Source organism: Balaenoptera physalus (assembly GCF_965194825.1).
Source record: "Balaenoptera physalus genome assembly, chromosome: 16".
NCBI classification, from domain to species: domain Eukaryota; kingdom Metazoa; phylum Chordata; class Mammalia; order Artiodactyla; family Balaenopteridae; genus Balaenoptera; species Balaenoptera physalus.
Window position 1 is genome coordinate 70,602,231 of NC_138898.1, and position 27,878 is coordinate 70,630,108.

The window sequence follows — 27,878 nt, forward strand, 5'->3', positions numbered from 1 at the left end:
GATTACAATGAAAAAATTAAAGGAAATGTTAATACCATAATCACCATGATATGGCATGTATACACATAGAACAGGACTAGAAGGGTGTAAGAAAAAAAAGTGGCTATATTTCTCATGCTGTTCCCTGGGGCCTGTTAGAGTGATGAGATTATGGGTAATTAAAAAAAAAGTTATATCGACTTTTTCTAAATTAAAAATTAGTAGTTAAAATAACCCATAAGACCCTGACTTCAGGGTCACCCATCTCTACATACACGGGCCAGCTCTGAAGAAGTGAACCCTCTCAGGCAAGCTACAAAATCTTTGCTGGCTTTTGTAAAGGCCTCACGTGGGCCACACATTTTGGTTGGGTTTGGAACATATGTTCCAAACCACTATAGTAAGACAAAACAAACAGGTACTAAGTTACCTCTTTCTGGAAAGATGTTGTTTTTGGTGAGTTTGACGCTTTTGGGTCTTGGGTTGTTATCATCCATACCCATGATGAGGTTGCGGAAAAACAGATCAAATTTCTTTCTGCTGTCTGCGTTGATGGTGCCGGCCACAGTCCACACCAAGGCAAAAAGGAATAGACCTTGCAGCCACAGGAAGATCTGTTGGCTTGTCAGGCTTTCAAATAATTCACCTTCCTTCTCTTCTATTCCCCTGATTTCATCTAAAAGCAAGAAAAGGAATCTCAGGAAAAGCTGCAGAGTGCAATAGATATGAATTGGGCAGTTTTGTCTGTGAGGGGCCTGGGAAGAGGATCGATACTGGTTGAGTGGCATCACCTGCCAGATCCTTTATCCACATACATTAAAAAAAAATTTTTTTTTATTCTGGTAAGATATGCATAACATAAAAATTACCATCTTGGGGCTTCCCTGGTGGTGCAGTGGTTGAGAATTTGCCTGCCAATGCAGGGGACAGGGGTTCGAGCCCTGGTCTGGGAAGATCCCACGTGCCGCGGAGCAACTGGGCCCGTGAGCCACAATTACTGAGCCTGCGCGTCTGGAGCCTGTGCTCCACAACAAGAGAGGCCACGATAGTGAGAGGCCCGTGCACCGCAATGAAGAGTGGCCCCCACTTGCCGCAACTGGAGAGAGCCCTCGCACAGAAACGAAGACCCAACACAGCCATAAATAAATAAATAAATAAATAAATAAATAAATAAAATTAAAACAAAACAAAACAAAACTTTAAAAAAAAATTACCATCTTAACCATTTTAAAGTTCAGTGGTATTAAATACATTCATGTTGTTGTGCAACCATCACCACTATTCATATCCAGCACTATTTTCATCTTGCAAAGCTGAAACTCTGTAACCATGAAACATTAATTCATTACCCTCTCTCCAACGTCCTGGCAAACAGCATTCTACTTTCTGTCTTTATAAATTTGACTAACCTAGATATGTCTTAGAGGTGAAATCATATAGTCTTTTTCTGACTGGCTTATTTCTCTTAGCATAATGTCCTCAAGGTTCATCCATGTTGCAGCATGTATCAGAATTTCTTTCTTTTTTTAATTTTGGCCGCACCATGCGGCTTGTGGGATCTCTGTTCCTCAACCAGGGATTGAACCCAGGCCACGGCAGTGAAAGCACCAAATACTAACCACTAGACCACTAGGGAACTCCCCAGAATTTCCTTCCTTTTTTAAGGCTGAATAATATTTCACCAAATGTATATACTAGACTTATTTACCCATTCATTAGTTGATGGACACTTGGGTTGCTTCCACCTTTGGCTACTGTGAATAATGCTGCTATGAACATGGGTGTACAAATATCTGTTTATGTCCCTACTTTCAATTCCTTTGTATATATACCAGAAGTAGAAGTGCTAAGTCATCTGGTAATTCTATTTTTAATTCTGAGGATCTGACAAACTATTTTCCATAGCAACTGTACCATTTTACATTTCCATCAACAGTGCACAAGGGTTCCAATTTCTCTACATCCTCATCAACACTTGTTCTTTTGGTTGTTGATGCTGTTGATCTTGTTGTTTGGATAGTATCCATCCTAATAGGTATGAGGTGGTATCTCACTGTGGTTTTGATTTGCATTTTCCTAATAATTAGAGATGTTGAGCATCTTTTCATGTGGTTATTAACCATTTGTGTATCTTCTTTGGAGAAATGTCTATTTAAGTCCTTTGCCTATTATTTATCATATTATTTGTTTTTGTGTTGTTAAATTTTAGGAGTTCTCTATATATTCTGGGTATTCATCCTTTACATATATATGATTTGTAAATATTTTCTCCCACTTGTGGGTTGCCTTTTTATTCTGTTGCTAGAGTCTTTTGATGTACAAAAGTTTTCAATTTTCATGCAATGTATTTGTCTTTTTTTCCTTTTGTTGCCTGTGACTTTGGTGTCATATCCAAGAAATCATTGCCAAATAGCTTTCCACCTTATGTCTTCTAGAAAGTTTATAGGTTTAGTTCTTATGTTTAGGTCTTTCATCTGTTTGGAGTTAATCTTTTTAGATGGTATTAAGGGTCCAACTTTATTCTTTTGTAGTGGATATCCAGGTTTCCTGACACCATTTGTTGAAAAGACTGTCCTTGCCCCATTGAAATGTCTTGGCATCCTTGTGGAAAATCATTTGACAATACATGTAAGGGTTTATATCTAGACTTTCTGTTCCACTCCATTGGTTCATACATCTGTCTTTATGAGTACTGCACTGTTTTGATTATTTTAGCTTTGCATTAAGTTTTGAAATCAGAAAGTGTTCTTTGTTCTCCAACTTTCTGTTTCTTTTTCAAGATTGTTTTGGCTATTCAGGGTCTTTGAAATTCCATATGAATTTTAGGATGGATTTTTATATTTCTGCAAAAAATGTAATTGGGATTTTAATAGAAATTGCACTGAATCTGTAGATTATTTTGGTTACTATTGACATCTTAACAATACTTAGTCTTCCAATACATGAACTTGGAATGCCTTTCTATTAAAGTGTTCTATAATTTCTTTCAGCAGTGTTTTGTAGTTTTCATTGTAGAAGTCTATCACCTTCTTGGTTAAGTTAATTCCTATGTATTTTACTCTTTGTTAGGCTATTGTAAGTGGCATTGTTTTCTTAATTTAGATTTCGAATTGCTCATTGTCAGTGTACAGAAATGCAACAGAAATACACTGATTTTGTGTGTTGATTTTGTATCCTGTCACTTTGCTGAATTTGTTTATAACAGTTTTTGTGTGTGTGCGTGAAATCTTTAGGATTTACTACGTATTAGATCATATAATCTGCAAACAGAGATAATTTTACTTCTTCCTTTCTAATGTGGATATATATTTTTATTTCTTTTTCTTGCCTAATTACTCTGGCTAGTACTTCCAATACTATGTTGAATAGAAGTGGTGAAAGCAAGCATCCTTTCCCTGTTCTTGATCTTAGCTGAAAAGCTTTAAGTCTTTCACCATTGAGTATAATGTTCACTGTGGGTTTTTCATATATGGCTTTTATTATGTTGAGGTAGTATCCTTCTATTCTTACTTTGTTCAGTGTTTATCATGATTTCATGAATTTTGTCAAATGATTCTCTGCATTAATTGAGATAATGTGTTTTTTTCCCCATCGTTCTGTTAATTACATTGTATTACATGTATCACACATTGATCAATTTTCATACATTGAACCATCCTTGCACTACAGAAATAAATCTTAGTTGGTCACAGTGTATAATCCTTTTAATATGCTGCTTAATTTGGTTTTCTGGTATTTTGGGGGGAATTTTTGCATTAATCTTCATAAGGGATATTGGTCTGTAATTTTCTTGTAGTGTCTTTGTCTGGCTTTGGTGTCAGGGTAACGCTGGCCTCATAGAATGAGTGAGGAAGTGTTCTCTTTTAAACATTTTGTTAAAGTTTGAGAAGGATTGATATTAGTTCTCTAAATGCTGGTTGAATTCACCAGTGAAGCCATCAGATCCAGGACTTTTCTTTGTTGGGAGGTTTTTGATAACTGAGTCACTAGTCTATTCAGATTTCTTCATGATGCAGTCTTGGTAGGTTTTGTGTCTTGGTAGGTATTTGTCCATTTCATTTAAGTAATCCAATTTGTTGGCATAAAATTGTTCACAGTGTTCTCTTATAATCCTTTTTGTTTCTGTACAATGAGTAGTAATGTCCCCATTTTCATATCTGATTTTAGTAATTTGAGGATAAAGACATGCTGAAGGGACACAGGAACCAACCTGAAGGTGCTCCCAATGGCAAAAACCATTTGAACAGCAAAATAAGTAATTATAGCATTGGATTATAATCCATAGAATAAAATAAGTATCCATGAGTCCATACTTTGATCAATAAATAATTAAATAAGTAAATAAATATGGAAGAACAGTTTTTCTTTACAGAAGAATTCTAATTTGTAAAAGGAATATAAATATAAATAGAAAATTTACATTAGGAAATGCCACCATAATTATTGTTATAGGCAAGATCTACCAATGAATGTTAAAATCAGTGCATGAAAGTTTGAGGAGAAATAGGATATCTGCATAGTTTCAAATTATCTTCCCCAATGTACTTATTGATAACAAAGGAAAAAATAGTAACATTAACAGTGGAGAAATATAACTATGAACAAAGATAATTTTGACCAGAGCCTTCACCAGTAATAAGATAGATCAATATCATGTACCCATTGATGATGCACTGAGGATACATCATCACTTCTGTGGTATTCTCACTAAAAATGCAAATCTTGATTTTTGTTTATCTTTTCAAAGAACCAGCTCTTAGTTTCACTGATCTTTTCTATTGGTTTTTTGTTTGTTTGTTTGTCTCTATTTCATTTCTTTCTGCTCTGAACTTTAAGATTTCTTTCCTTCTGCTAACTTTGTGTTTTGTTATTCTTTTCCTAGTTTCTTTGGGTATAAGGTTAGGTCGTTTATTTGAGATTCTTCTTGTCGGCTCAGGTTTGTATCACTGTAAACTTCCCTCTTATAACTGCTTTTGCTGTGTCCCACAGATTTTGGATTGTTGTTTGTTTTCATTTGTCTCCAGGTATTTTGTGATTTCCTCTTTGATTTATTCAGTTATCCATTGGTTGTTTAATAGCATATTGTTTAGCCTCTTTGTACTTTTTGCAGTTTTTTTCTTGTACCTGATTTCTAGTCTCATAGCATTGTGGTTGGAAGAGATGTTTGATATGATTTCAATTTTCTTAAATTTACCAAGGCTTGTTTGTGGCCTAGCATGTTATCTATCCTGGAGAATGTTTTGTATGCACTTGAAAATAATGTGTATTCTGCTGCTTTTGGAGGGAATGTTCTATACATGTCTATTGGGTCCATCTAGCCTAATGTCATTTAAGGCCAGTCATCTAAATCTTTAGCCAGATTCATCAAGAAAGAAAGAGAGAAAGCCCAAATCAATAAAGTCAAAAATGAAAAAGGAGAACTTATAATCAACACCACAGAAATACAAAGTAATTGTAGAGATTACTATGAACAACTATACACCAATAAAATGAACAACCTAGAAAAAAATGGACAAATTCTTAGACAGGTACAAGACTGAACCACGAAGAAAAAGAAAATATGAACAGACCAATTACCAGTAATAAAATTGAATAAGTAATTTAAAAACTCCCAACAAATGAAAGTCCAGGACCAGAGGGCTTCACAGGTGAATTCTACCAAACATTTAGGGAAGAGTTAAAACTTACCTTCTCAAACTATTCTGAAAAAATGCAGAGGCAGGAACACTTTCCAACTCATTCTATGAGGCCAGCATTACCCTGATACCAAAACCAGACAAAGATATCACAAAAAAAGAAAATTACAGGCCAATATCACTGATGAACACAGATGCAAAAACCCTCAACAAAATATTAGCAAACTGAATTGAACAATACATTAAAAAGATCATACACCATGATTAAGTGGGATTTATCCCAGGGATGCAAAGATTTTTCAATATCACAAATCAATCAGTGTGATACATCACATTAACAAACTGAAGAATAAAAACCATATGATCATCTCAATAGATGCAAAAAAGCTTTTGATAAAATATATACAATATCCATTTATGATTTAAAAAAATCTCCAAAAAGTGGGTATAGAGGAAACATACCTCAACATAATAAAGGCCATATATGATAAGCCCACAGCAAATATCATACTCAATGGTGAAAAGCTGAAAACATTTCCTATAAGATCAGGAACAAGACAAAGGTGCCCACTCTCAGCACTTTTATTCAACATAGTATTGAAAGTCCTAGCCACAGCAATCAGACATGAAAAAGAAATAAAAGGAATCCAAATTGGAAAGGAGATGTAAAACTGTCAGTGCTTGCAGATGACATGATACTATATATAGAAAATCCTAAAGACATCACCAAAAAACTACTACAGTTCACCAATAGATTCAGTAAAATTGCAGGATTCAGTAAAATTAATATGCAGAAATTGGTTGCACTTCTATACACTGAAAACAAACTATTATAAAGAGAAATTAAGGAAAGAATCCCATTTAACGTTGCATCAAAAAGAATAAAATATCTAGGAATAAATCTAAATAAGGAAGTAAGAGACCTATATTCGGAAAACTATGAGACACTGATGAAAAACTGAAAACGACACAAACAGATGGAAAGATATACTGTGTTCATGGATTGGAAGAATTAATATTATTAAAATGACCATGCTACCCAAGGTAATCTACAGATTCAATGCAATCCTTATCAAAATATCAAAGGCATTTTTCACAGAACTAGAACAAATAATTCTAAAAGTTGTATGTAAACACATAAGACCCCCTAATAGCCAAAGCAATCTTAAGAAAGAAGAACAGAGCTGGAGGCATCATGCGCCCAGACTTCAGACTATACTACAAAGCTACAGTAATCAAGACAGTATGGTGCTGGTACAAAAACAGAAATATAGATCAATGGAACAGAATAGGGAGCCCAGAAATAAACCCATACACTTATGGTCAATTAATCTATGATAAAGGAGGCAAGAATATACAATGGAGAAAGGACAGTCTCTTCAGTAAGTGGTGCTGGGACAATAGGACGGCTATATGTAAAAGAATAAAATCAGAAGATTTTCTCACACCATACATAAAAAATAAACTCAAAATGGATTAAAGACCTAAATGTAAGACCATAAACCATAAAACTCCTAGAAGAAAACATAGGCAGAACACTCTTTGACATAAATTGTAGCAATATTTTTTTGATTTGTCTCCTAAGGCAAAGGAAACAAAATCAAAACTAAACAAGTGGGACCTAATGAAACTTAAAAGTTATTGCATATCAAAGGAAACCATGGACAAAATGATAAGACAACCTACTGAATCAGAGAAAATATTTGCAAATGATATGACTGATAAGGGGTTAATATCTAAAATACATAAGCAGGTCATATAAATCAACAACAAAAAAACAAAAAACCTGATTAAAAATGGGCAGAAGATCTGAATAGACATTTTTCCAAAGAAGAGATACAGATGGCCAACAGGCACATGAAAAGATGTTCAACATCTTTAATCATCAGAGAAATGCAAATGAAAACCATAATGAGGTATCACCTCACACCTGTCAGAATAGTTATCATCAAAAAGACCACAAATATCTAATGTTGGTAAGGATGTGGAGAAAAAGGAACCCTCGTACACTGTTGGCAGGTATGTATATTGGTGCAGCCACTGTGGAAAACAGTATGGAGGTTCCTCAGAAAACTAAAAATAGAGTTGTCATATGATCCAGCAATCCCACTCCTGGGCACATATCTGAAAAAACAAAAACACTAATTCAAAAAGATACATGTGGCGGCTTCCCTGGTGGCGCAGTGGTTAAGAGTCTGCCTGCCAGTGCAGGGGACACGGGTTCGTGTCCTGGTCTGGGAAGATCCCACATGCCGCGGAGCAAATAAGCCCGTGTGCCACAACTACTGAGCCTGCGCGCCTGGAGCCTGTGCTCCGCAACGGGAGAGGCCGCAACAGTGAGAGGCCCGCGCACCGCGATGAAGAGTGGCCCCCGCTCACCGCAACTGGAGAAAGCCCTCGCACAGCAACAAGGACCTAACACAGCCAAAAATAAATAAATAAATAAATTTAAAAAAAAAAAAAAAAAAAAAAAAAGATACATGCACCCAACGTTCATAGCAGCATTATTTACAATAGCCAAGATATGGAAGCAACTTAAGTGTCCATCCACAGATGAATCATTAAAGAAGATGGATGACTCAGCCATAAAAATGAATGAAATTTTGCCATTTGCAAGAACATGGATGGGCTTGGAGGTTATTATGCTTAGTAAAATAAGTCAGACAGAAAAAGACAAATATTGCATGTTATCACTTATACGTGGAATCGAAAAAGTACAACACACTAGTGAATATAACAAAAAAGAAATGGACTTACAGATATAGAAAACAAACTAGTAGTTACCAGCGGGAAGAGGGACAGGGGAGGGGCAAGACAATGTTTGGTGATTAAGAAGTACCAACTACTATGCATGTAACAAATAAGTTACAAGGATATATTGTACAACACAGGGAATATAGCCAGTATTTTATAATAACTTTAATGGAATATAATCTTTAAAAATTGTGAATCACTGCATTTTACACCTGAAACATATAATATTGTAAATCAACTATACCTCAATTTTTTTAAAAAGCACAATCTCAATCTAATTATGAGAAAATATGAGGCAAACTTAAATTGAGAAGCATTCTATAACATAACCGGCCAGTCTTCATCAAGTGAAAAGGTTATGAAATATAAGGAAAGACTGAAGAACTGTCATAGCTGGTAGGCGACCAAAGAGATAACAACAATTAAATACAATGTGGCATCTTGAATTGGATCCTGGATCAGAAGAAGAACATTTGTGGAAAAATGTGAAATTCAAATAAAGTGTAGTTAACAGTATAGTATCAATGTTAATTTCCTTATTATGATAATTGTACCTTCATTATATAAGACGTTAACATTAAAGAAATCTCAGTAAAGGGTATATGTGACTCTACATTCTTTTAGCAATTTTTCTTTAAGTCTAAAATTATTTCAAAATAAAAGGCTAAAAATGTATTCAGTGTTCCTTATCTCAAGTCCTTGTTAATCACAGCTACCATGTTCTTGCATTTTAACATTGACAGAGTAAAAAGTTATAGCCCCAAAATCAAATATGTGTGCATTCAAACCCAGTCCCCCATTTTTAGTAGTTGTGTGTATTTGGGCACTCCTGAGAGGATTCATAGCTATAGACTCAGGAAGGCAAGAGATGAGGTTACTCAGGACTGTGGACAATAAGTTCACTTCTCATGCTGGTGCTTTCTTTCCTGGAGGAGATACTACACAAGGATAGTAAAAGGAGCTTGGGAAAGTATGCAAAATTTACAAATAAAAATACAAACATATGATATTGTATGAATTAGTGTGTTTTTAAAAATATTGCCTGTAATTTTAATTTTAGAAAATCAAATAATATTTAGCTAGAGAAAGTCTCCACTCAACAGTTTCCCATGTTACTTTTTTTTTTAATCTACATCTATAATGCCTTTGGAAGAAATGGGTTGAGAAAATATGTTCATGTAGCAGAAGCTGTAAGAAGATTCACCTCCAGTTTGAATTATGTATTATCTTGAGAAAGAAATGGCATCCAATAAAAGTTCTCCAAATTAACACATCTTTTGTTATTTCCAATAGAATCTTGTAAAATTTGATTTATGTGAAATGGTTATAGAGAACTTCTCCAGGACATTTAAACCAATGGTTCTCCATGTCCTGGAGAAGTTCCCTAGTTCTGGAGACTAATGTGATCAGTTTTTTTTATAGTGTATCTATGTGTTTTATGAATTCAGATTTTTGTAATCTAAGTTTTCTTAACATGGAAAAACTTCCTATCTTATTCTTTTCAGAATCTTTTTTTTCTGATATACATTTACATATGTCATCTAAATTCATTTTCCTCTGGGATATCCCTGTTAGGTAAAGAAGAACAGGAATTATTATTCCCACTGTGTGGATGAGGAATCTAATACTGAGGAAGAATGGGCTAATTTGCACAAGAATACCCAGGAAGTCAATGTAAGATCAAGCCAAAATATATGGACTCTTTCCACCAAATTCTACTATCTACACTCAAAAGACTTGTTGGTTCTAGACCAAAATGCTGGTTTCATTGTAACTCATGGAGGGAATAATAGGGGTGGGAGCAGAAGAAATGGCCAAGGCACACCATACGCTCATCTGGCTTAAGAACTGTAGGGTAGTACTTACCTAGCAGAGAGGAGTACAGTCTCATCATTGAGAAGGCAAGGTGGATGGGAGATGTTTGGACCACAAATTTACACTGAAGGTGAATAAATTCCAGGCAGGGCTGGACAAGCCACATGAACATGTCATTGATCTAAGAGTAGAAAGTGAGATTTGACATTATTAAAAAGTGTGTTTAAGACCAAGAGCTTGGTACACCTCGAGGAGGCTGGAAATGTTGGTAAGACTGCTGATTAGTTTTGAGTCTAGGTGTACTGAAGAAAGTCCACAGGCACCAAGACAGATGCCCCCAGCTTCCTATTTAATGGACTGTGCAGCCCACTGGCCATTCCCCACCCCTCCCATTCCACTAAGCTGAATACTCAAGAGAAGCTTGGAGCCACTATGGGTCAGCTACAGGATGCATGAAATAGTTTTAGGTCCCAGCCACTGTATCTGCCTTTGTTTCTATAAAAAAAAATGTTAGGAATTCCAAACAACTGATTTGCAAATGACTGACTGGCATTTATAAGGCAGGTCTCCTGTAGAAAGTGGCCACAGGGAATTTCAGGCTCATTTTCAGTAATTCCCCCGTATGTATCTATGTATGTACATACTTATTGGTGGGTATGTTAATTGTTGTCTCTTGGCTCTGCTCCCCACCCAATTTAAAACAGATAACTAATGAGAACCTACTGTATAGCACAGGGAGCTCTACTCAGTGCTCTGTGGTGACATAAATGGGAAGGAAATCCAAAAAAGATGGCATATATGTGTATGTATGGATGATTCACTTTGCTATACAGCAGACACTGACACAGCAGTGTAGAGCAACTATACTCTAATAAAAAATATATTAAAAAATTACTTGACTCACTTTCTCCCCTTAGTGTTTTTTTCATTTTTGTTATACTTTGTGACTTTTGCTGTAAATTACCTTAAGTTATTTTTTTGTAAGTAGGCAGGTCATCACTAAATAAATATACTCATACTGATTATATATGGATATGTGTGCATATATGAATGTACAGATGTCTTTATATGTATATATGACTATACATGAGTACACAGATATGTGGTTTTCAGTCAGCAAAATTTATTGTGCATCTACTAAATGCAGTGTGGTAGGTGCTAAGGATAAATGATGAACAAGATAGACAAGGTCCCTGTCCTCGTGGTTTACAGTCTGAGGGGAAGGGAAGACAAACAAAAAATAAATAAACAAGCAAGGAAATGGACTAAGTATTTACAAATCATGAATGTACTAGCAGGAAACAAATAAAGGTATTACAATGGGAAATAACAGGTAGGGTTTAATAGGGTAGTCAGGGAAGACTTCTTGGAGAAGGAGGCCTTTATGCTGAGACCTGGATGACAAAAGTGAATCATCCCTTATGAGAATAAATGGGGCAGGATTTCCAGACAGAGGAATAAAACGTGCAAAAGCTTTGAGGTAGTAAAACCTGGGGTTTTCTAGGAATGGAAACAAGACCCAAGGGCTGGAAGATAATGAGCTGAGGCTGAGAAGAGGGTAGGTGAGGTTGGAGAGGCAGGCTGGGTGGGATCACAGTCTCAGAGGCCTTGATAAGAAGTTAGACTGTACTAAGGACACTGGGAAGTTTCTGAAGGCTTCCTGTGCATGTGTAGATTGGTTTCTGACTGTGCATGTGGATATGTGTCTATGTAAATAAACATGCTATATATATATTGTACATGTATGTAAATGTGACAGGAGAGGGGCTGTTCTACACAGTTCCCCAGACTGTTTCCACAGTGGGAAGAGAATCCACCTCAGATACTTCTTGGCTTCTTCAGTGGGAAACTTTCCTAGGGAATCCTGTTAATGCAGGGAAAGACAAGAAACACCATAAGAACTGGTTCTCCCTTCCTACTTCCCTTGTCTGAGTGTGTGCTAATGTAACCTGAACATTCACATCTCTTTTAGGAAGGGAAGAAGAAAATGGACACTCTTAGTAGCTGCACTAAGAGAATTTCTAACTGGTTCTGGCTCCCTAAATATAGAAGGTATGGACTCTAGGTTACAGGGATGGGAAGTGGCAGTGAAGAGAGGAACACAGGTCTTCCTAACCTGGTCCATCTTTAGAGCAACTTCCAGAGGCATTTCCTCTAGTAGGCAATGGGGAAAGGGGTGACATTCCAGTCATCAAATAGAACGTTTCTCAAGCACCAAAATTCTCCACTGGGGAGCCAAGAAGTAATGCAGAAGGTGGAAGAGAAAGGAGAAATTGACTGCATCACCCCATGCCCACCACGTGGAGAAGAAAGTCAGAAAAATGGCAGGTAGCCAGGAAGCAAGATAATTAGGGACAGTCAGGGAGTCTCCTGCTCCTTCTTGCCTTCTGTAATTATGAACGTGAAAATGATCCTAGAAGACCTTTGAGATGAGGAGTAGGGAGACAGGGAGGGACAGGAAGGAAAGGGACCAGAGGATCTCACCAATTCCTTGTGTTCCTCGGTGAGACTGGAAGGCAGGGTGTCCATGTATGAATCCTTCAGGGGCTTCCAGCCTAGCTGATGGGGCTCCATGTAGATCATCCCACACCTGGCAAGCACAAACAGAGGAGGACCAGCCTGGTCCACATCTGGCTCCCAAGCACGTAGGGGTGAAGTAAATGTAGGAGGTCATGGTGAGGTAAGAGGCTGGAGCTTGGGTCGGGGCATAGACCCTCACCAGCTCCAAGCCAAAGGAAAGATGCACAGATTTTGCCAGGAAAGGGTGGAGACCAGTGCTAAGAGTTGGGTCTTGAGAATCAGAGACCTGGTTTCAAATCCCAGCCCCAGACTTTACTAATTGAGTGACCTTGGGCAAATTTCTTTACTGTCTCTGAACTTCTGTGTCCTTGTCTGTAAATTGAGGAATATAAAAAGTATGTAGTTTATAAGGCTGATGTAATGGTTAAATGAAAGGCCTAGCACACAGAAAACTCTTAATCAATGAAAGCTACTATTATCATTACCATAATGTTAGTACATTACCATGCACTGACATGTAACATTTTATTTAGCACTTTTTTTCCCCATTCTGTTATATCTAGGCACTCTCTCCTTTGTTACTAACACTGGCTACCATTTATTGAACACCTACTGCGTGTCAGCCACTATGCTAAGTCTTAATGGCCTTCATCTCTAAATATTCTGCTTTATGGTATACATTTTAGACATGAGGAGACTGTAGCTCAGAGAGGTTAAGTGACTCGGAAGAGGTCACACAGCTAGCAAGTGGTGTGGCCAGGGTGGGAGCCCAAGTTGGTCTAACTTGCCATATGCTCTTTCTATTCCCTTACATTGCCTTTGGGAATGTGGGCTGATTTTATTTAATTTTATTTTTTATGGACTGAAGTTACATTATTGGATTAATTCTTATCCTTGGCACACTCATCATTAGCCCATGCATGGCCTTTCTTAGTTAATTGTTTTCAATAATGTACTAAGTGCCCATGAACCCAATACCCAGGCAGAAGCTAGGGTCTTGACAATAACCTTCATCTAACCATATAGTCTCCCTTATCCTATGCCCCTGGCTTTCCCCACCTGAGGTTATACAGCATCTTGAATCTCATGCTCACCTGTGCTTTGATTTCTTTCCTTCTTATAGAGTTTTATAGCATATATATATATATATATATACACATATATATATATTTACTTGTTTTTAATAATTTAGAAGGGGACACTATGCTGTATGTAATATTACAGGCTTACTTTCATATATAATATTGTTAAGATTTTATCTTTAATTTTACTAAGATTTCTCTTATATAGTTGCTTGTCAGTACAGTTCATTTATTTTGAATGACATACAAATACTACGATTTGTGATCTTATTATACCTTTTAATTCGCTCCTGTTAATGGGCATTTGGGTTGTTTCTAAGTGTTTGTTATTGTAAATTATGCTACTCTGAAAATTCTGGTACATGTCTCCTATTGTACATGGGCAAAAGTTTCTTTTGGGTATATATCAATACTTACAAGCAGAATTACTGGGTCTTGAGGCATAAGAAAGATCAACTTTAGGAGATGATATCAATCTCTTTTCCAAAGTGACTGCCTGATCTTAGATCCCTACCAGCACTGTGGATTGAGGACTAACTTTATGACAAATCTGACAACAAGTAATGTAGGTGATCTGCTAGAGTTTAATCACATTTATGGATTTTTAGAGCTTTCCCTCCTGCTTAGGGTTAGTGAGGCCTCACATTCCCTCAGGGGTTCCATGCAAGCTGACTGACCTGCTCACAGTGGCGGGGGAGGCCTGCTCCAGGTCAGCTGGCTCGAAGATCAGACTCATCTTGGAGCTCATCTGGATAATCTCTCCACTCATTAAACAAAGCTGAAAGTACAAAGCAGAGGGGTGGAGGGCAGCAAATGAATTAAATTCCATCTGCAAATGAAAGGCATCAGTGGGGACAGAGATGGTTTGAATTCATTCAACAAATACTTCTTGAGCACCTCTTCTGTGCCAGGCACTATGCTAGTTGTGTAGAATAAAACAGACAAAAATTCCTGTCCTCTTGAGGTTTGCATTCTGCTCGGAGGAGACAGATGATAAGCAAAATATATAGAATATACAGTGATGCAAGTGCTTTGGAGAAAAATAAAGTCGAAGAGGGGCTGGAGAATGCTGTGTGTGGTGAGCTGTAATATTAAATAGGGAGGTCAGAGAACCACTGACTTGCAGCCTTAGATGAAGAATCCAGAAATTATCGGACTACAGCAAGTTTCATGGTTCCTTCCTCAGTGGAAGGAATTTAATAGCACACCCCCATCCAGTTTTATTTGCTCAAGTTTCCCACAAAGACTCCTTTTGGAATCCCTCATGGACTGGCCCAGGGTTAGAATGACAAGAATATCTCCACATCCTTTTTTGGAATGGAAGGAAAGACGATCACAAGTCCTAGTGTTTAGCAGGCATATCCCTGCAGAAAGTAGTGCAAATACACAGGACAGCCTCTGAGTATATACACCAAGTCCGTGGTGCTGCTTCTCATTTGCCAACATGGGTTAAAGTGAGATGTTTAAGTCATAAGATGGCCTGAGGCCTTGGTCTCTCAGGGGAAAAGAGGAAACTCCATTGTTCCCTGCTTCTCATCCTAAATTGTGGTTTAAAAAGTTTCTGATATATTATCTGACCCACATCAAACACATCTGGAACAGGTCATTACGTGTAACCCTAGGAAGGTCACAGCTGTTATGGGACTGATACCATTAACAGTGTCATCTCTGAAAATCAAGAAAAGTGAAATAGACCCATACCTGTGACAGTAGTTTGATTTCATTCAGAGCTGTGAAGAGCCATCAGGAAATTCACTGATTATGACTCTTTATACTTCTGATCTCAAGACCAACCAATACATGTGTACAATTAGTTTATATAACATAGCCCATATCATGTAATAAAACTTACTTCTTTTTTTATATGCTATATAATCAAAATTATGAACATGATATTATTAGTGTATGTATATAATTTGGATAATTAGGCCTTCCATTGTTGAGCATGACTCACTCTTAGTCTTGTGAAATTTAAATGCAGAAGGAAAATATATTTTGATTTGATAATGATGTATAGTCAGTGTAAGAACTCTTCCTTGAAATGGTGATAAACATTATTTTATTTTATTTCAACAGTTATATAGCACTTGCTACATGCCAGGCAATATTATAATCAGTTTGCAAATATTAATTTATCTAATCTTCCTAACAACATTATGACATAGATACTGTTATTCTCATTTTACAGATGATGTAATTGAGGCATAGAGAGACTAAACAGCTTGCCTGAGGTTACATGACTGCTAAGTGGTTCAGGACAGCGTCTGAACCCAGGCTGTCTGGCTCCAGAGTCTAAGCTCTTTAGCCACTACATTTACTGTGGCAGAATGCATTTTCCAAAGACTGCTGCAACAATATCTCCCATTCCACGTACGCTTTTGCAACGTGACCTCGCCCACCTCCATCAAGAGGTAGAGTCTATTTCTCCACCCCCTTGAATCTGGGCAGGCTCTGTGACTTCTTTGATTAATAGAATTCAGAGAAAGTGATGCTGTGCCAGTTCCAAGCATACCTCTTAATTTCCTGAAAACTCACTGCCTGCCTCTTGGAAATTAACCGTCATCTAAGAAGTGCCACTACTCCAAGACCACCAAATGATAAGCCCAAGCCAGGTGGAGAGGCCTGGAGGATAAGATGCTTTTTGAGAGAAAGGCAGAGAGACAGAGACACAGAGAGAGTTACACAGAGATAGACAAGACAAGGAAGAATGAGCCCGCAGACATTGAGTGAAGAAGCTACCATGGATGTGGCTCCTCTAGCCCTAGCTGCCCCAGCTGACATCATGAGGATTAGCTGAACCCACCTGAGCCCTTCCAAAATTTATAATCCACAGTATCAAGAGCAAAGTTAAGCCACGAAGTATTAAGGTAGTTTGCTATACAGCAATGGATAACCAAAACACATCTCATATATCAGGCACTATATATGGACTATCTTATTTAATTATCAACACCCTTATTTATTACTACCTTTTTACACAAGAAGAAACTGGTTCAGAGAAGTTATGTGACTTGCCCAATATAACAGCTCAATTGTAGAGCTAGTAGGCCAATTTGATGCCAGCACCAAGGCTTTTAACCACTATACAGCAGTGTCTCTAAACACACATAACTTACCCACTACAAGTACAAACAAAAGCATAATTCATGAATTGATAACTGTTACTTTCTTGTGGGGCATTTATTCTTAGTGTAATAAATGTATATATTATATAGTTTTTTTAACATTTTTATTGGAGTACAATTGCTTTACAATGGTGTGTTAGTTTCTGCTTTATAACAAAGTGAATCAGTTATACATATACATATATCCCCATATCTCTTCCCTCTTGCATCTCCCTCCCTCGCCCCCTCCCTATCCCACCCTTCTAGGTGGTCACAAAGCATGGAGCTGATCTCCCTGTGCTATGCGACTGCTTCCCACTAGCTATCTATTTTACATTTGGTAGTGTATATATGTCCATATATACACTACCACTCTCCCACTTTGTCCCAGCTTACCCTTCCCCCTCCCCGTGTCCTCAAGTCCATTCTCTAATAGGTCTGCATCTTTATTCCCATCTTGCCCCTAGGTTCCTCATGACCATTTTTTTTTTTTTTTTTAGATTCCATATATATGTGTTAGCATACGGCATTTGTTTTTCTCTTTCAGAGTTACTTCACTCTGTATGACAGACTCTAGGTCCATCCACCTCACTACAAATAACTCAATTTCGTTTCTTTTTATGGTTGAGTAATATTCCATTGTTATATAGTTTTGATCAATCACTAACTTCAGTAAAAGAGTTTATTCCACATCCATGTAAAAGTGATATCAGACAGGTACCTTTTTATTGTCATCCAGAACAGTATTCATATTTTCAATCCAAACAGCATCCACTGGCCCATCAAATATAATCCACTTGCGGTCATCAGACGAAGTAGATGCTTGCTCCCGGAAAGCATTGGCAAGAACACCATCTGTCCACTCATGGCTCACTTGGTCAAAGCACCCATACAGCTGCCCCATGGTGATAGCCTTGGGGTTAATGATCTTATACTCCACAGCAAATTCCTCCATCTGGTTGGCTGGGCAAGAAGGTCCAACACAAGTTACAAAAGTTCTGGTGACACCAGAACATTAGGACAAGAAATAACGCCATCTAAAAGACCAAACAACTTTCATCAATATGCCATCCAAGGATAGTCCTTAAAATTTGTACTCAGTCCGTATAAAAATTGGGATAACTAGATAGGCAAAGCCTTAAATTGTTAGGTTATTACAGCTATTAGTTTCTCACCATATTGTTTTCTGAGGCTCATTTCAAACAAGTCAAATGTGCCAGTCAGATCTAAAGAAGTCTGCCTGGGCCTAAAAGAACTCAGGCAGTAAAGGAGAGAGATGCCATATAATCAGGTCTCTTTATGTACCTGACTCTTTATGTACCTGGCTACCCTAGAACCTTGGCTTTGACTTGAGATGAGGAAACAGCTGACAGGTAAAAGATTCTGGAAAATGATGGTTATTTTCCTTTTGTCTATCTGAAGGGCTAGCTTAGCCCTGAAACCTCTTCTTTAGCTGCCCAATAAGTGTCCCCTGAGAAATGGAGCACCAGGACCCAACCAGAATACACAGGCTGATGGATGGCACATTGTATGTATTTAATAACAGAAAATAACCACACTTTTACATGATCCTTCAAAGTAAGGAAAAACTGGAGTGCCTGAGCCATGAACTAAATAAAGAATCATTTCTGCATAATTCTGAGGCAAAGACAATGGGGTAACCTCCTTTCTCTTCATTTAGTTTCCTAAATTATATTCAATGCCAAAATTATTACTTAAGTTTGAAATGCCCAAGTTATTAAGGCCAAGTTAGTGCCCAAAACAAAAATCTCAAAAATTCCACAGTAACTCAATCAGCAGTAATTCAATGTTATTAGAAAAAAATATTAAAATGAAGCATACTGGAAGGGATCGTGTAAACACAGGCACAGCAAGGCACTGCTTTTCAAAACCACAGCCTTGTGTTTTATAAAAGAAAAAAACCTCAAAACTGTTTCTCTGGCAATAAACATGGCTTTTATTTGTTGAGCTAGGTTATTTACCTGCATAATCTCATTTAATTATCACAACAATCCCATTTTACAGCTGGGAAAACAGAGGCAAAGAGAGGTTTAGTTATTTGCCCAAGGTCTGGGTTTCATTCAAAAGTCTGAGGTCTTATCTTTTACATTAAATTGAAGGAAGGAAAGAAGGAAAGGAGGGAGGGAAGGAGGGAGGCAGGCTGGATGGGAGGGGGGGAGAATGGGAAGGAGAAAAAAGGAAAGGGGAGGGAAAGAAAGAGAGGGAAAGAAGGGATGGAAAGAAAAATAAGGAAAAGAAAAAAAACCATGCAATGATCTGCTTTTAGAACAGTTTTGTTTAGGCAAGTGGCATGAGTTTTCCTCTCATTGGGAAACCTTTGGAGAAGCCACTGTTCAGCATTTGAGAAAATTCCTCCAGCTTTAATGATGCACATAAAATCACCCGTTAGAAGCTCTCCCCCTCTCTATTCTCTGCCCGCAGACCTCTGTGTGCCTTGTTCTATTCCTGGCTCTAATGTCACAAATCAGGGATGGCAAAGTTAACAGCCTGGCATCATCTCTGTGGAGCCAGTCAACTGAGTGGGGACTCCTGTCCTCCCTGGAAGCCAGGGATATGAGTTTTACCTTCGTGTAAATCACCCAGAGCTGCAGCCAACACTTTATAAGCACAAGTCTTGCCACCCATGGGGTCTCCGACAATCATATAGCCATGTCTTACCAGCATCATCTCGTAGATCTGGGAGGAGACATCATATAAGAAGTTAATCATTGCAAACCTCCCAGAACTGCAATTAGTCAGAAGTCTACAAGGAACAAGGACTGCAGTCCTTTATCTGTCATCTATTGTTTAAATATCTTTTGGATGAATAACTATATGTGTGCATCTCAGATTATTTAAGGGATGGGAAATACTATTTGCTCTGCACCTATCTATGTGCTAAGCAGCAAGTGACTTACCTAAGTTATTTCATTTAATCCACTCAGGTATCATTAACTACTTTTAAATGGTGGGAACACTGAGCCCAAGAGAGGCTAACTAACTTGCCCAAGCTCATCAGTGGTGGAACCAGGATTTGATCACAGGGCTCTCTGACTTCAATGCCACTAATCTTTTCATTGCACCATTTCTACTTGCTTTTAAAGAGGAAAAGGAAACAATGGTCATTTTAGCCAACTGCATTTCTATTGGAAATTTCCTTTCTCAAGGCTTAAATGCTATTCTGACTTGATTGGAACTCTCAATAGATTAAAATGTATTTTCTGAGCCAGGGGTGATGCTGTAAAATATAAATGAACCTCCATGTAATTTTAGCCCCTACCCTTGAGAATGAACAGCTAAGTGGAAGCTCATTTTTTGAATTTTCTCATTGTTTTGTCTGTGACAAGTAGTCCATGACAGTTGAAATGCAAATGCTTTGGTCATTTATATTAATGTGAAATGTTTTCTCTCTCCTTTTAAACTGTGAGTCTCTCAGCAAAAGGGAATATATGAAGTTTTTTTATTTTAAGGATTGTTTGCATTATTTTTCACATTGGAAGTGAGTTATACAGAGGGTGTAAATTAGGACAATGGGGGTGGTACAGGTACTGACAAAAGTGAGTTAGCAAATATTTGTTAAACACCTATTATGTGCCAGATACTGTTCTAAGTTCTACAGACAGAGATGACAAAACAACAAAATCCCCAACCATCAAGTAAGGTCTACATTCAAGAAGATTGCAAAGACATTTCAGATTGAATAAAGATAAATGGAGTTGACTGTGCATTAGAAAAAAGAGAGAAAGGCACTTATGATTCAATAGCCTCTCACCTTCCCCCTCACATAACTTTAAATGGATTATCAAGGTATCAATATACAAAAGGGAAGGTAGCTCCATATATTTTGCTTTTGAAAATTGGTACTAAACTATATAAAAGTTCATCTGTAGGTCTGCAAATTACTTTGAAATACATAAAAAAGTAAGATAAGTTGATGGATGGATGGATGGATAGGTAAGTGGTAAAGCAAGTATTATAAAATGTTAATTATAAAATCTGGGTGGTGGGTACATGGGTATTCTCAGTAAAATTCTTTCAATTTTTCTGCATGTTTAAGTTTTTTATTATAAAATATTGGAAATAAAAGCTCATGCCTAGTTTAAAAAATTCCATCTATAAAATCCCAACAAATAGATTGGGATTCAATATTGAGTTAAGTGAATTGTGTCAAGACTAGCACATTTGATGAATAGTAGGGAAAAAATGTTTATTCTTAATGACATAGTAGGAAAAAATTCTTATTCCTAAAAATTTTTATTCTGATCTCAGAATCTGGAGACCTGGGTCCTACCTTGACCTTTAACTCTAAATAACAATATGATTTTGGGAAATGATGATATTTCTGATGTTTGTGGAGATGGTGAGGTTGATTTTGATATAGTCATCAGGCACTATATCTAGCACTTTATGTACTTCTTGTCTCAAAATTACTCTGTGGGGAAGGTTTTACTCCCTCCATTTTACAGATGAAGAAACTAGGGCTCAGAATGGTGAACTAACTTGCCTAAAATCTCACAGCAAAAAACTGATGGGGGTGAGATTTGAAACTCGGTTTATATGAATCCAAATCTGTTCCCTCTCTGGATGCCAGTGTTCTTAAGGAGCCAGGAGCAGATGGCATTTAAGGTCCCTTGTAGTTCTGTCCTGTGATTCTGTAGAAAAAGTGCATTTGGGGCTTATTTTATTCAACTTATGACTTTAAGTCAGTTTTACATAGAAAGTGATCCTAGGGAAGGAGCCCTGAAATTAGTGTGAAGTTTCACTAAGGTTCTCCAGGGTCAAGACTGTAGAAACATTTCTTTCACCTATTGATAACAGCACCCTGATTTTCCCTGAGGAACCACCACTTCATGGTTCAGTCCACATGACTTGGGTGGCTCTGACTCCACCTCCACTTCTGGCAGAGGTGGGGTGGTTATGGTCTACTTCTTATCTCTGTAATTGGTTCAGGGATGGTCACATGACTTTATGAGCACCATTCAAAGCTAATCCTGAGACTTTTGCTGAGGACACTCCAGGAATGATGCTCTTTTTCCTTCTGGGCTTGAACATGGGACAATCTAAGTGTGAGGCTACTGGGGGCCCAACTGAAAATGAATTTTTCATGCAGAGAGAGGCAGAATCCAGAAATGAGGACAGGCAGATTCCTGATGACATTATCTAAAAACCTATATCCCACTATGCCTGAAACCAACATATTTCTGGACTTTCAAAGTTAGGTAAGTGAGTAAATTCCCTTTTGTTGACTAAGACAGTTTGAATTGGATTTCTGTCACTGGGAACCAAAAAAGTTGGTTTTTGACTAATTCAAAGCCCAATGCCCTGAAAGGTTCTGTTTCATCCCCAAATGATGAAAAAGAAACCCCAGGGAAGATGGTCATAGGAAAAATATTGGATTTTAAAAGTCAACTCCTGGAAATGAAAACTGAAGGCACAACAGATTGTTGAGTGTCTTCATCTGTAATCAGGCATCTCCAATTGCTGTCAGCTCAGTTCCAATCTACCATAGTTCTTTCTAATTCCTGACCTCAGCAAACAGTAAACAGGTACATTCCCACATGGGTACAAGGACTCAACCTGGATAATTTTTCCAATAAACCAAGGTACTGGCTGGAGTTTCATCTTTTTGATGTTCTCATTCAGCACTTCCATAAAAACTTCATAGTCTGGCTTTGGAAGAACAACTCCAGGAAACAAATCTGATATAATTCCCTGTTAACAAAAATTCAAGATGTGAAAAAGATGAATTATCAGATACATAACCTCAACATTTTTCTAAAATGAGATCTACAGGTAGCAGGAATCCTTGGAAAATTCCAAACGTCATTTTTCCTGTACCAATACTTATCTACAATTACAAATTCCAACAATATCTGTTAAACATGATTTTCCTTCCCCAAAATTTTAAAAGTCAGCAAATATTTAATAAGTCTGTGCTGTCTTTCAGTCATTATACTAGCAATGAACAAGACAGTCATGATTTCTGTCTTAAAGAGCTTACAGCCTAGTAAGGAAGATAGGCATTAAAATAATTCCAAAAGAAAACTAATTACATTTGATATAAACAATTACTCACACTCAACAGCAAATATCCTAACAGTGAAACTATTTTTATTAAAATCAGGAATTAGGGATATTGCTATTACCATTATTATTTAACATTTGGGGGAGGGTATCTGGCAAGAGGTATGCTGGCTAGAGAATGGAGGGGGTGTCAGGAGATGGAAGAGGTGCCAAAAAAATTTTTCATCTTTGGATGTCACGTCTCAGTGCTTAGCCAAGGTCCCAAACCACTACATACCTGAAATAGAGGGACATCTTGAGCCAAGAACTTGGCCAGGTTGACATCAAGCAAGGCCCGGAGCAGCAGGACACTCTCATTCTCCTCTGGATACTTCAGCTTCAGGTTGCCAGCGGCAGTGAGCACAGACTTGACAGCACGCATGCCATAGTCATAGTGATGCTGGGAGGAAAGTTGCTCTGAACACAGGCGGTAGGTTGCAACAATCTTCTGGGCAAGACTGGGAGGGCAAAGACATATCTGCAGACCCTCTAGAGAGGACCATGTCCTGCTCAGCAGACATTCCCAACATGCTTGTGCCCTGTCCCTTCAGAAGCCAGGCCTGCCCACGAACTTGATGGAGAAACCCTATCATTTGAAGGCCTCTTCACAGAGTTACCATAATGAGCTATGGAAGCACTGTAACTCTCTTTCAAAGGCAGGATGAAAAACAGCAAGCACATACATATGTATAACATATACTGTACAAGAAGTTATATGTGTTTATACTTTTATCTGTGTATATGAATGTATGTGTACACCACACACCCACACATACACAAACACACACTTGGGAAGATTACATCAAACGATTAACAATGTTAATGCCTAAAGAGTAGGACTAAGGGTCACAGAGGGGACACTCATTTTTGCATTTCTGTAACATTACAATTTTTTTCAATATCCATGTTTTACTTTTTTAATGTAAGAAAACCAATTCAAAATTTAATATACTCAGCACACAACACATGTATGCACATGTGCACTGCCATATCTTATTTTTCCTGGGCACACGGGGGGGACCACACTTCCTAGCCTCCCACACAGTTACGGGTGGCCACATCACTGAGGCCTAGCCAGTGGCATATGAATGAAAGGGAAGTACGCCACTTTGAGGGCTGGTCCATAAAAACCTCCTCCATAAGATCCTCTATGCTCATGTGTTGTAGCTGTGAGATATAAGTAACCTGGGTCCCTGGGGAAGAAATCCTCTGATCACAAACACCCATTTTAGATGTCTAGGGAGTGAAAAATAAATTTTTGCTATGCTAAGCCATTGGAGTTTGGAGGTCAGGTTTACCCTAACTAATGTACTTATGCACATTCCCCTTGCAGGGCTCCTCTCTAACAAGACTGATTTACTTTAAAAGCAAAGACTGTGTTGCTCATCAGCACCTAGCACAGGGCTGGGCATAAGGTAGGTGGTTTGCCAATTGAATAAATAAATGAATTGAACAGGCAAATCAATGTAACCCAAGTCTCCTATAGAAAAAATAAACCTCTTATGACTGAGGCAGCCACTTAGCCTAGGAAGGATGGCACATTCTGTTGAGAACATCTGCAGCCCCTCGCATTAACAGCAAGGACCTCCAGGCCACAAAGACACTGTGGGCCTTGTGGAGATAACTGCAGTAACAAAAAATCAATTGATTATGGGCAAGACAATGTAAAAAGACAAATGTAAAATTTGAAATAGATCAATAAAAGCCATTTTACAATAAATATTCACAACTCTGGGTGCATGTGATAAAGACACTGATGCTTGTGTATGTCTACGTCTTAGAAAACTGGGTAATACTTGAATGAGAGATAACCAAGTTGATTTGAGTAAATAAATATTATATTGATAACAATGTTAATTCTAAATTATATTAATTTTTCCTCTTCAATCTTGGAATAACTTCATGTTTTTCAGTCTCGCCTTAAGTCATTTAGGAGTGTGTGTGTGTGTGTGTGTGTGTTAGAGTGAAGGGTAGAGAAGAGATGAGCAATTCTTCCTTAGAAGAAGTCCAGGTGTATACAAATAGAGTGGAGGCCCTTTCTTGGTAATCTGAGCCATTTCCTAGTCATGGATGGGGTCAGGACCAAGACCAGGGCTATGTGCTTTCAGATCAACTTGTGAGTAAAAGCAGTTTCTCAAGTTTCTCTCTTTTTTTTCCAATGGAAAATTTACCTTGAATCCTCCCCACAAAAAGCCACTCTGTCACTCTTTCTTTAGAACCCACTAGAAAGCCAATATAACATACCTTCTGGAGTCTAGAAACCCCATAGAGTAGAGGGAGATTTCTCCAATGAGGGCATAATCTGGCACCATCATGGCCACTGTCCGAAACAAGGCCTGGAAAAGAAACAGCACATTCAGAACCTAAACACATAAGGTGAAAATGAGGGAAGGTACATCTACAGAGGCAAAGAGAAGTAACATGATCATTCAGACCACCCAGTGACAATCAAGGAAAGGAGGGCCGGAGGACAAATCAGTGTAGAAGGATTGTCTTTACTGGACAGATCCACTGCTCCATGAACCTCCCCACTAGCCTTGTCCAGGTACATGTGTCACATTGGGTCCCTCAGTGGTTGTGTGGAAGGCCTTAGGTGCTGGTATCCTAGCAACACCTCATCCTCCTATGCCAAACGAGCATCATTCAACTATTGGAGCTTTCCGGTGTTCAATGTAGACAGTAGAAGTCATTCAGGGATGCAGGATAATTATGTATCAGAAGAATCCTGAAGTCAGACAAATCTTGATTTGAGTCCTTGTTCTGCTACCTACTAACTGTGGGTAAGTTATCTAACCCCTCTAGACCTCAGGTCTTTCATCTCAAAACGTACAAACAACTGTGCCCTCTTCATAGCTATCATGAGAACAAATGATATTATGTAAGTGAAGTGCTTAAAAAGGTGTGTGGCACATAGTGAGGGCTCAGTAAACATCAGCTATTGTTTCTAATATCTTAGATCTTAGAGGAGAAGTGACTTGCCCAAGTCATGCAGTTAGAGGTAGAGCCAGGACTAGAATCCAGGCTTCCTGACACCAACTCTGGGTACCTTCTACTATGCCACACTGTCTCATGAAAGTTGTTTGTGCAGATCTAACATGGTTTTTGCCTGGGAGCGGTACAGGGGGTAGTTACATCAACTGGGCACTCTAAAATGAGAAATGTGGGTCCAAATTCTACTTTGCTGTCCCCTGGCCTATGCTGACCTAGAGAGGAAGAGTCACCCTTAGGGATCTCTTTGACTTCTTTTCCATTCCCAGGGAGGAGGAGGAGTGGCTTGTCTGAATTAGATTCCAGGGAACTAATCAGAATGCGCTTCTAGCAGATGGAGCATCATGTACTAAAGTCAGTGAATGTGGGTTTTGTCCAGGTCTCTCTTACGTCTTTCAGGCAAGGGAATGGAGCAATAACTTGAAAGGAAATCCATAAAGAAGCAGGCCTAGAATTTTCCCTCTGGTTGCTCTTTTCATGCAGTTGGGGTGCTAGGTGCTCTTCCCACAGGTGAAGACCCATTCATCTTGCACTTTGTGTTTTTTCCTTCCATGAGAGCAGCATGCTAAGGTCATCTAGTGCCTGTTCCCTTAAGATGGCCTGGTTGGAATTCTCTCTCTCCCCCTTCAGAGGCACTTTCCTTCTCCCACTAGCAGCAGGGCCAATGTTTATTTCCACAGCTGTAGCCCAGGCCAGCTCAGCAGTAGGTACCAGGGACATATAAGCTCTCTTGTTAGCTCTCTAGCTGGTTGGAACAGCCTGCTTTGGTGTGGACACCACTTAGGCCTAACCAGCTTAGCTCCATGTGCTCTAGTCTTGGTCTACCAGCGTTCTCTGTGTTGAACTTTGATGCTCTCTTATAAGCAGATCTGTTTTATTTGGCCTACAGTGATTTTTTTTTTTTTTTTTTTTTTTGCATTGAGCCAGGATCTAAAAATAAGATTTCATGTGAAAATCCAAATTTCTGGCTTTTCCTGAAAAATGAGAAGATCTGACAATTCCTGCTTGGCAACAGTAGGCTGGGGCTAAGTAGGGGCTGCTGACTCTAGATGGGGCATTTGTCAGAGTCCCTACCAGGCCCAGCTGGCTTTTCTCATTTATATTAACTGTCTGACCCCTGTAGACAACAGAAATAGTGATACTTATTCCAGTGTTCATTGTTTCCTCTTTGCCATTGGTTATTATGTATATATTTCCTCCCATCTCATGAGACCTAGTTGGGGAGACGGTTGAGTTCTGAAGCCAAGTAACTAACGTCTTTACTTCTCACAGCTGAAAAATGTCAACTGGTCCTATTATTTGGCTTCTCTGTGAGACCCTCGGATACTTCCAAAGGTTTCTATACCATAAAGTACACCCAGTAGTTACACACTCAGTATTTACCTTGAGGTTATCTGGCAGCTCAGCCCTGCCAGCATACCCAGGGTTCATGGTGATGAAGACAGCACAGGTTGGGTTCAGAGAGAGCTCAGTGCCTTCAAAGATGAACATCTTTAGCTTCCGGATAATGGCTTGTTGAATGCTGAGAATCTGCTGAGCTACCACAGACAGCACTTCTACCTGGAGTGAGAATGGCTCGTTGATTTGAGCTCCTGCTTCTGACAGCCACCAACCCCACTATGCCAAAGTACCCTTCACTTAGCAAAGAAAGAACCCCATCACCTGAGAATAAGACCTTCACATTCAAAATTAGGAGCATGATTTAGGGTTTTGGTAAAGGAAAGGAAAATTGGTGTGTATATGCATGCATACATGTGCATACGTGTGTGTGTGTAAGTAGTTTCCATAGTATCTTATCTTTGTTTTACCTTTGTTCCAGCACCTAGCATAATGCTTCACCCATAGTATGTGTTTATTGGTTCAAGTTGCATGTTTACATTTCCTAATCTCAATTCCCTACCCAAATAGAATTAACCACCCCCTCTTTTGTGATGACT

The 27,878-nt window shown here is 38.4% G+C and overlaps 1 protein-coding gene across 15 annotated transcripts in view; it reads right to left on the reverse strand.

Moving 5' to 3' along the window:
• The window catches only part of DNAH3 (dynein axonemal heavy chain 3), a 209,385-nt gene that overhangs the window by 84,579 nt on the left and 96,928 nt on the right, over positions 1-27,878 (reverse strand). For all 15 annotated transcript variants that reach the window (XR_014254974.1, XM_082430917.1, XM_082430912.1 and 12 more), the window contains 10 exons: positions 27,325-27,501; positions 25,198-25,289; positions 23,192-23,411; positions 22,468-22,602; positions 19,476-19,587; positions 17,612-17,853; positions 14,464-14,564; positions 12,669-12,774; positions 10,236-10,365; positions 410-655 (listed from right to left, as the gene is read on the reverse strand). Coding sequence is in view for 14 of the 15 variants with exons in the window: in XM_082430917.1 (XP_082287043.1) it covers positions 410-655; positions 10,236-10,365; positions 12,669-12,774; positions 14,464-14,564; positions 17,612-17,853; positions 19,476-19,587; positions 22,468-22,602; positions 23,192-23,411; positions 25,198-25,289; positions 27,325-27,501 (1,561 nt within the window). In the remaining variant the exon portion in view is untranslated. The remainder of the gene's footprint in view (positions 1-409; positions 656-10,235; positions 10,366-12,668; positions 12,775-14,463; positions 14,565-17,611; positions 17,854-19,475; positions 19,588-22,467; positions 22,603-23,191; positions 23,412-25,197; positions 25,290-27,324; positions 27,502-27,878) is intronic.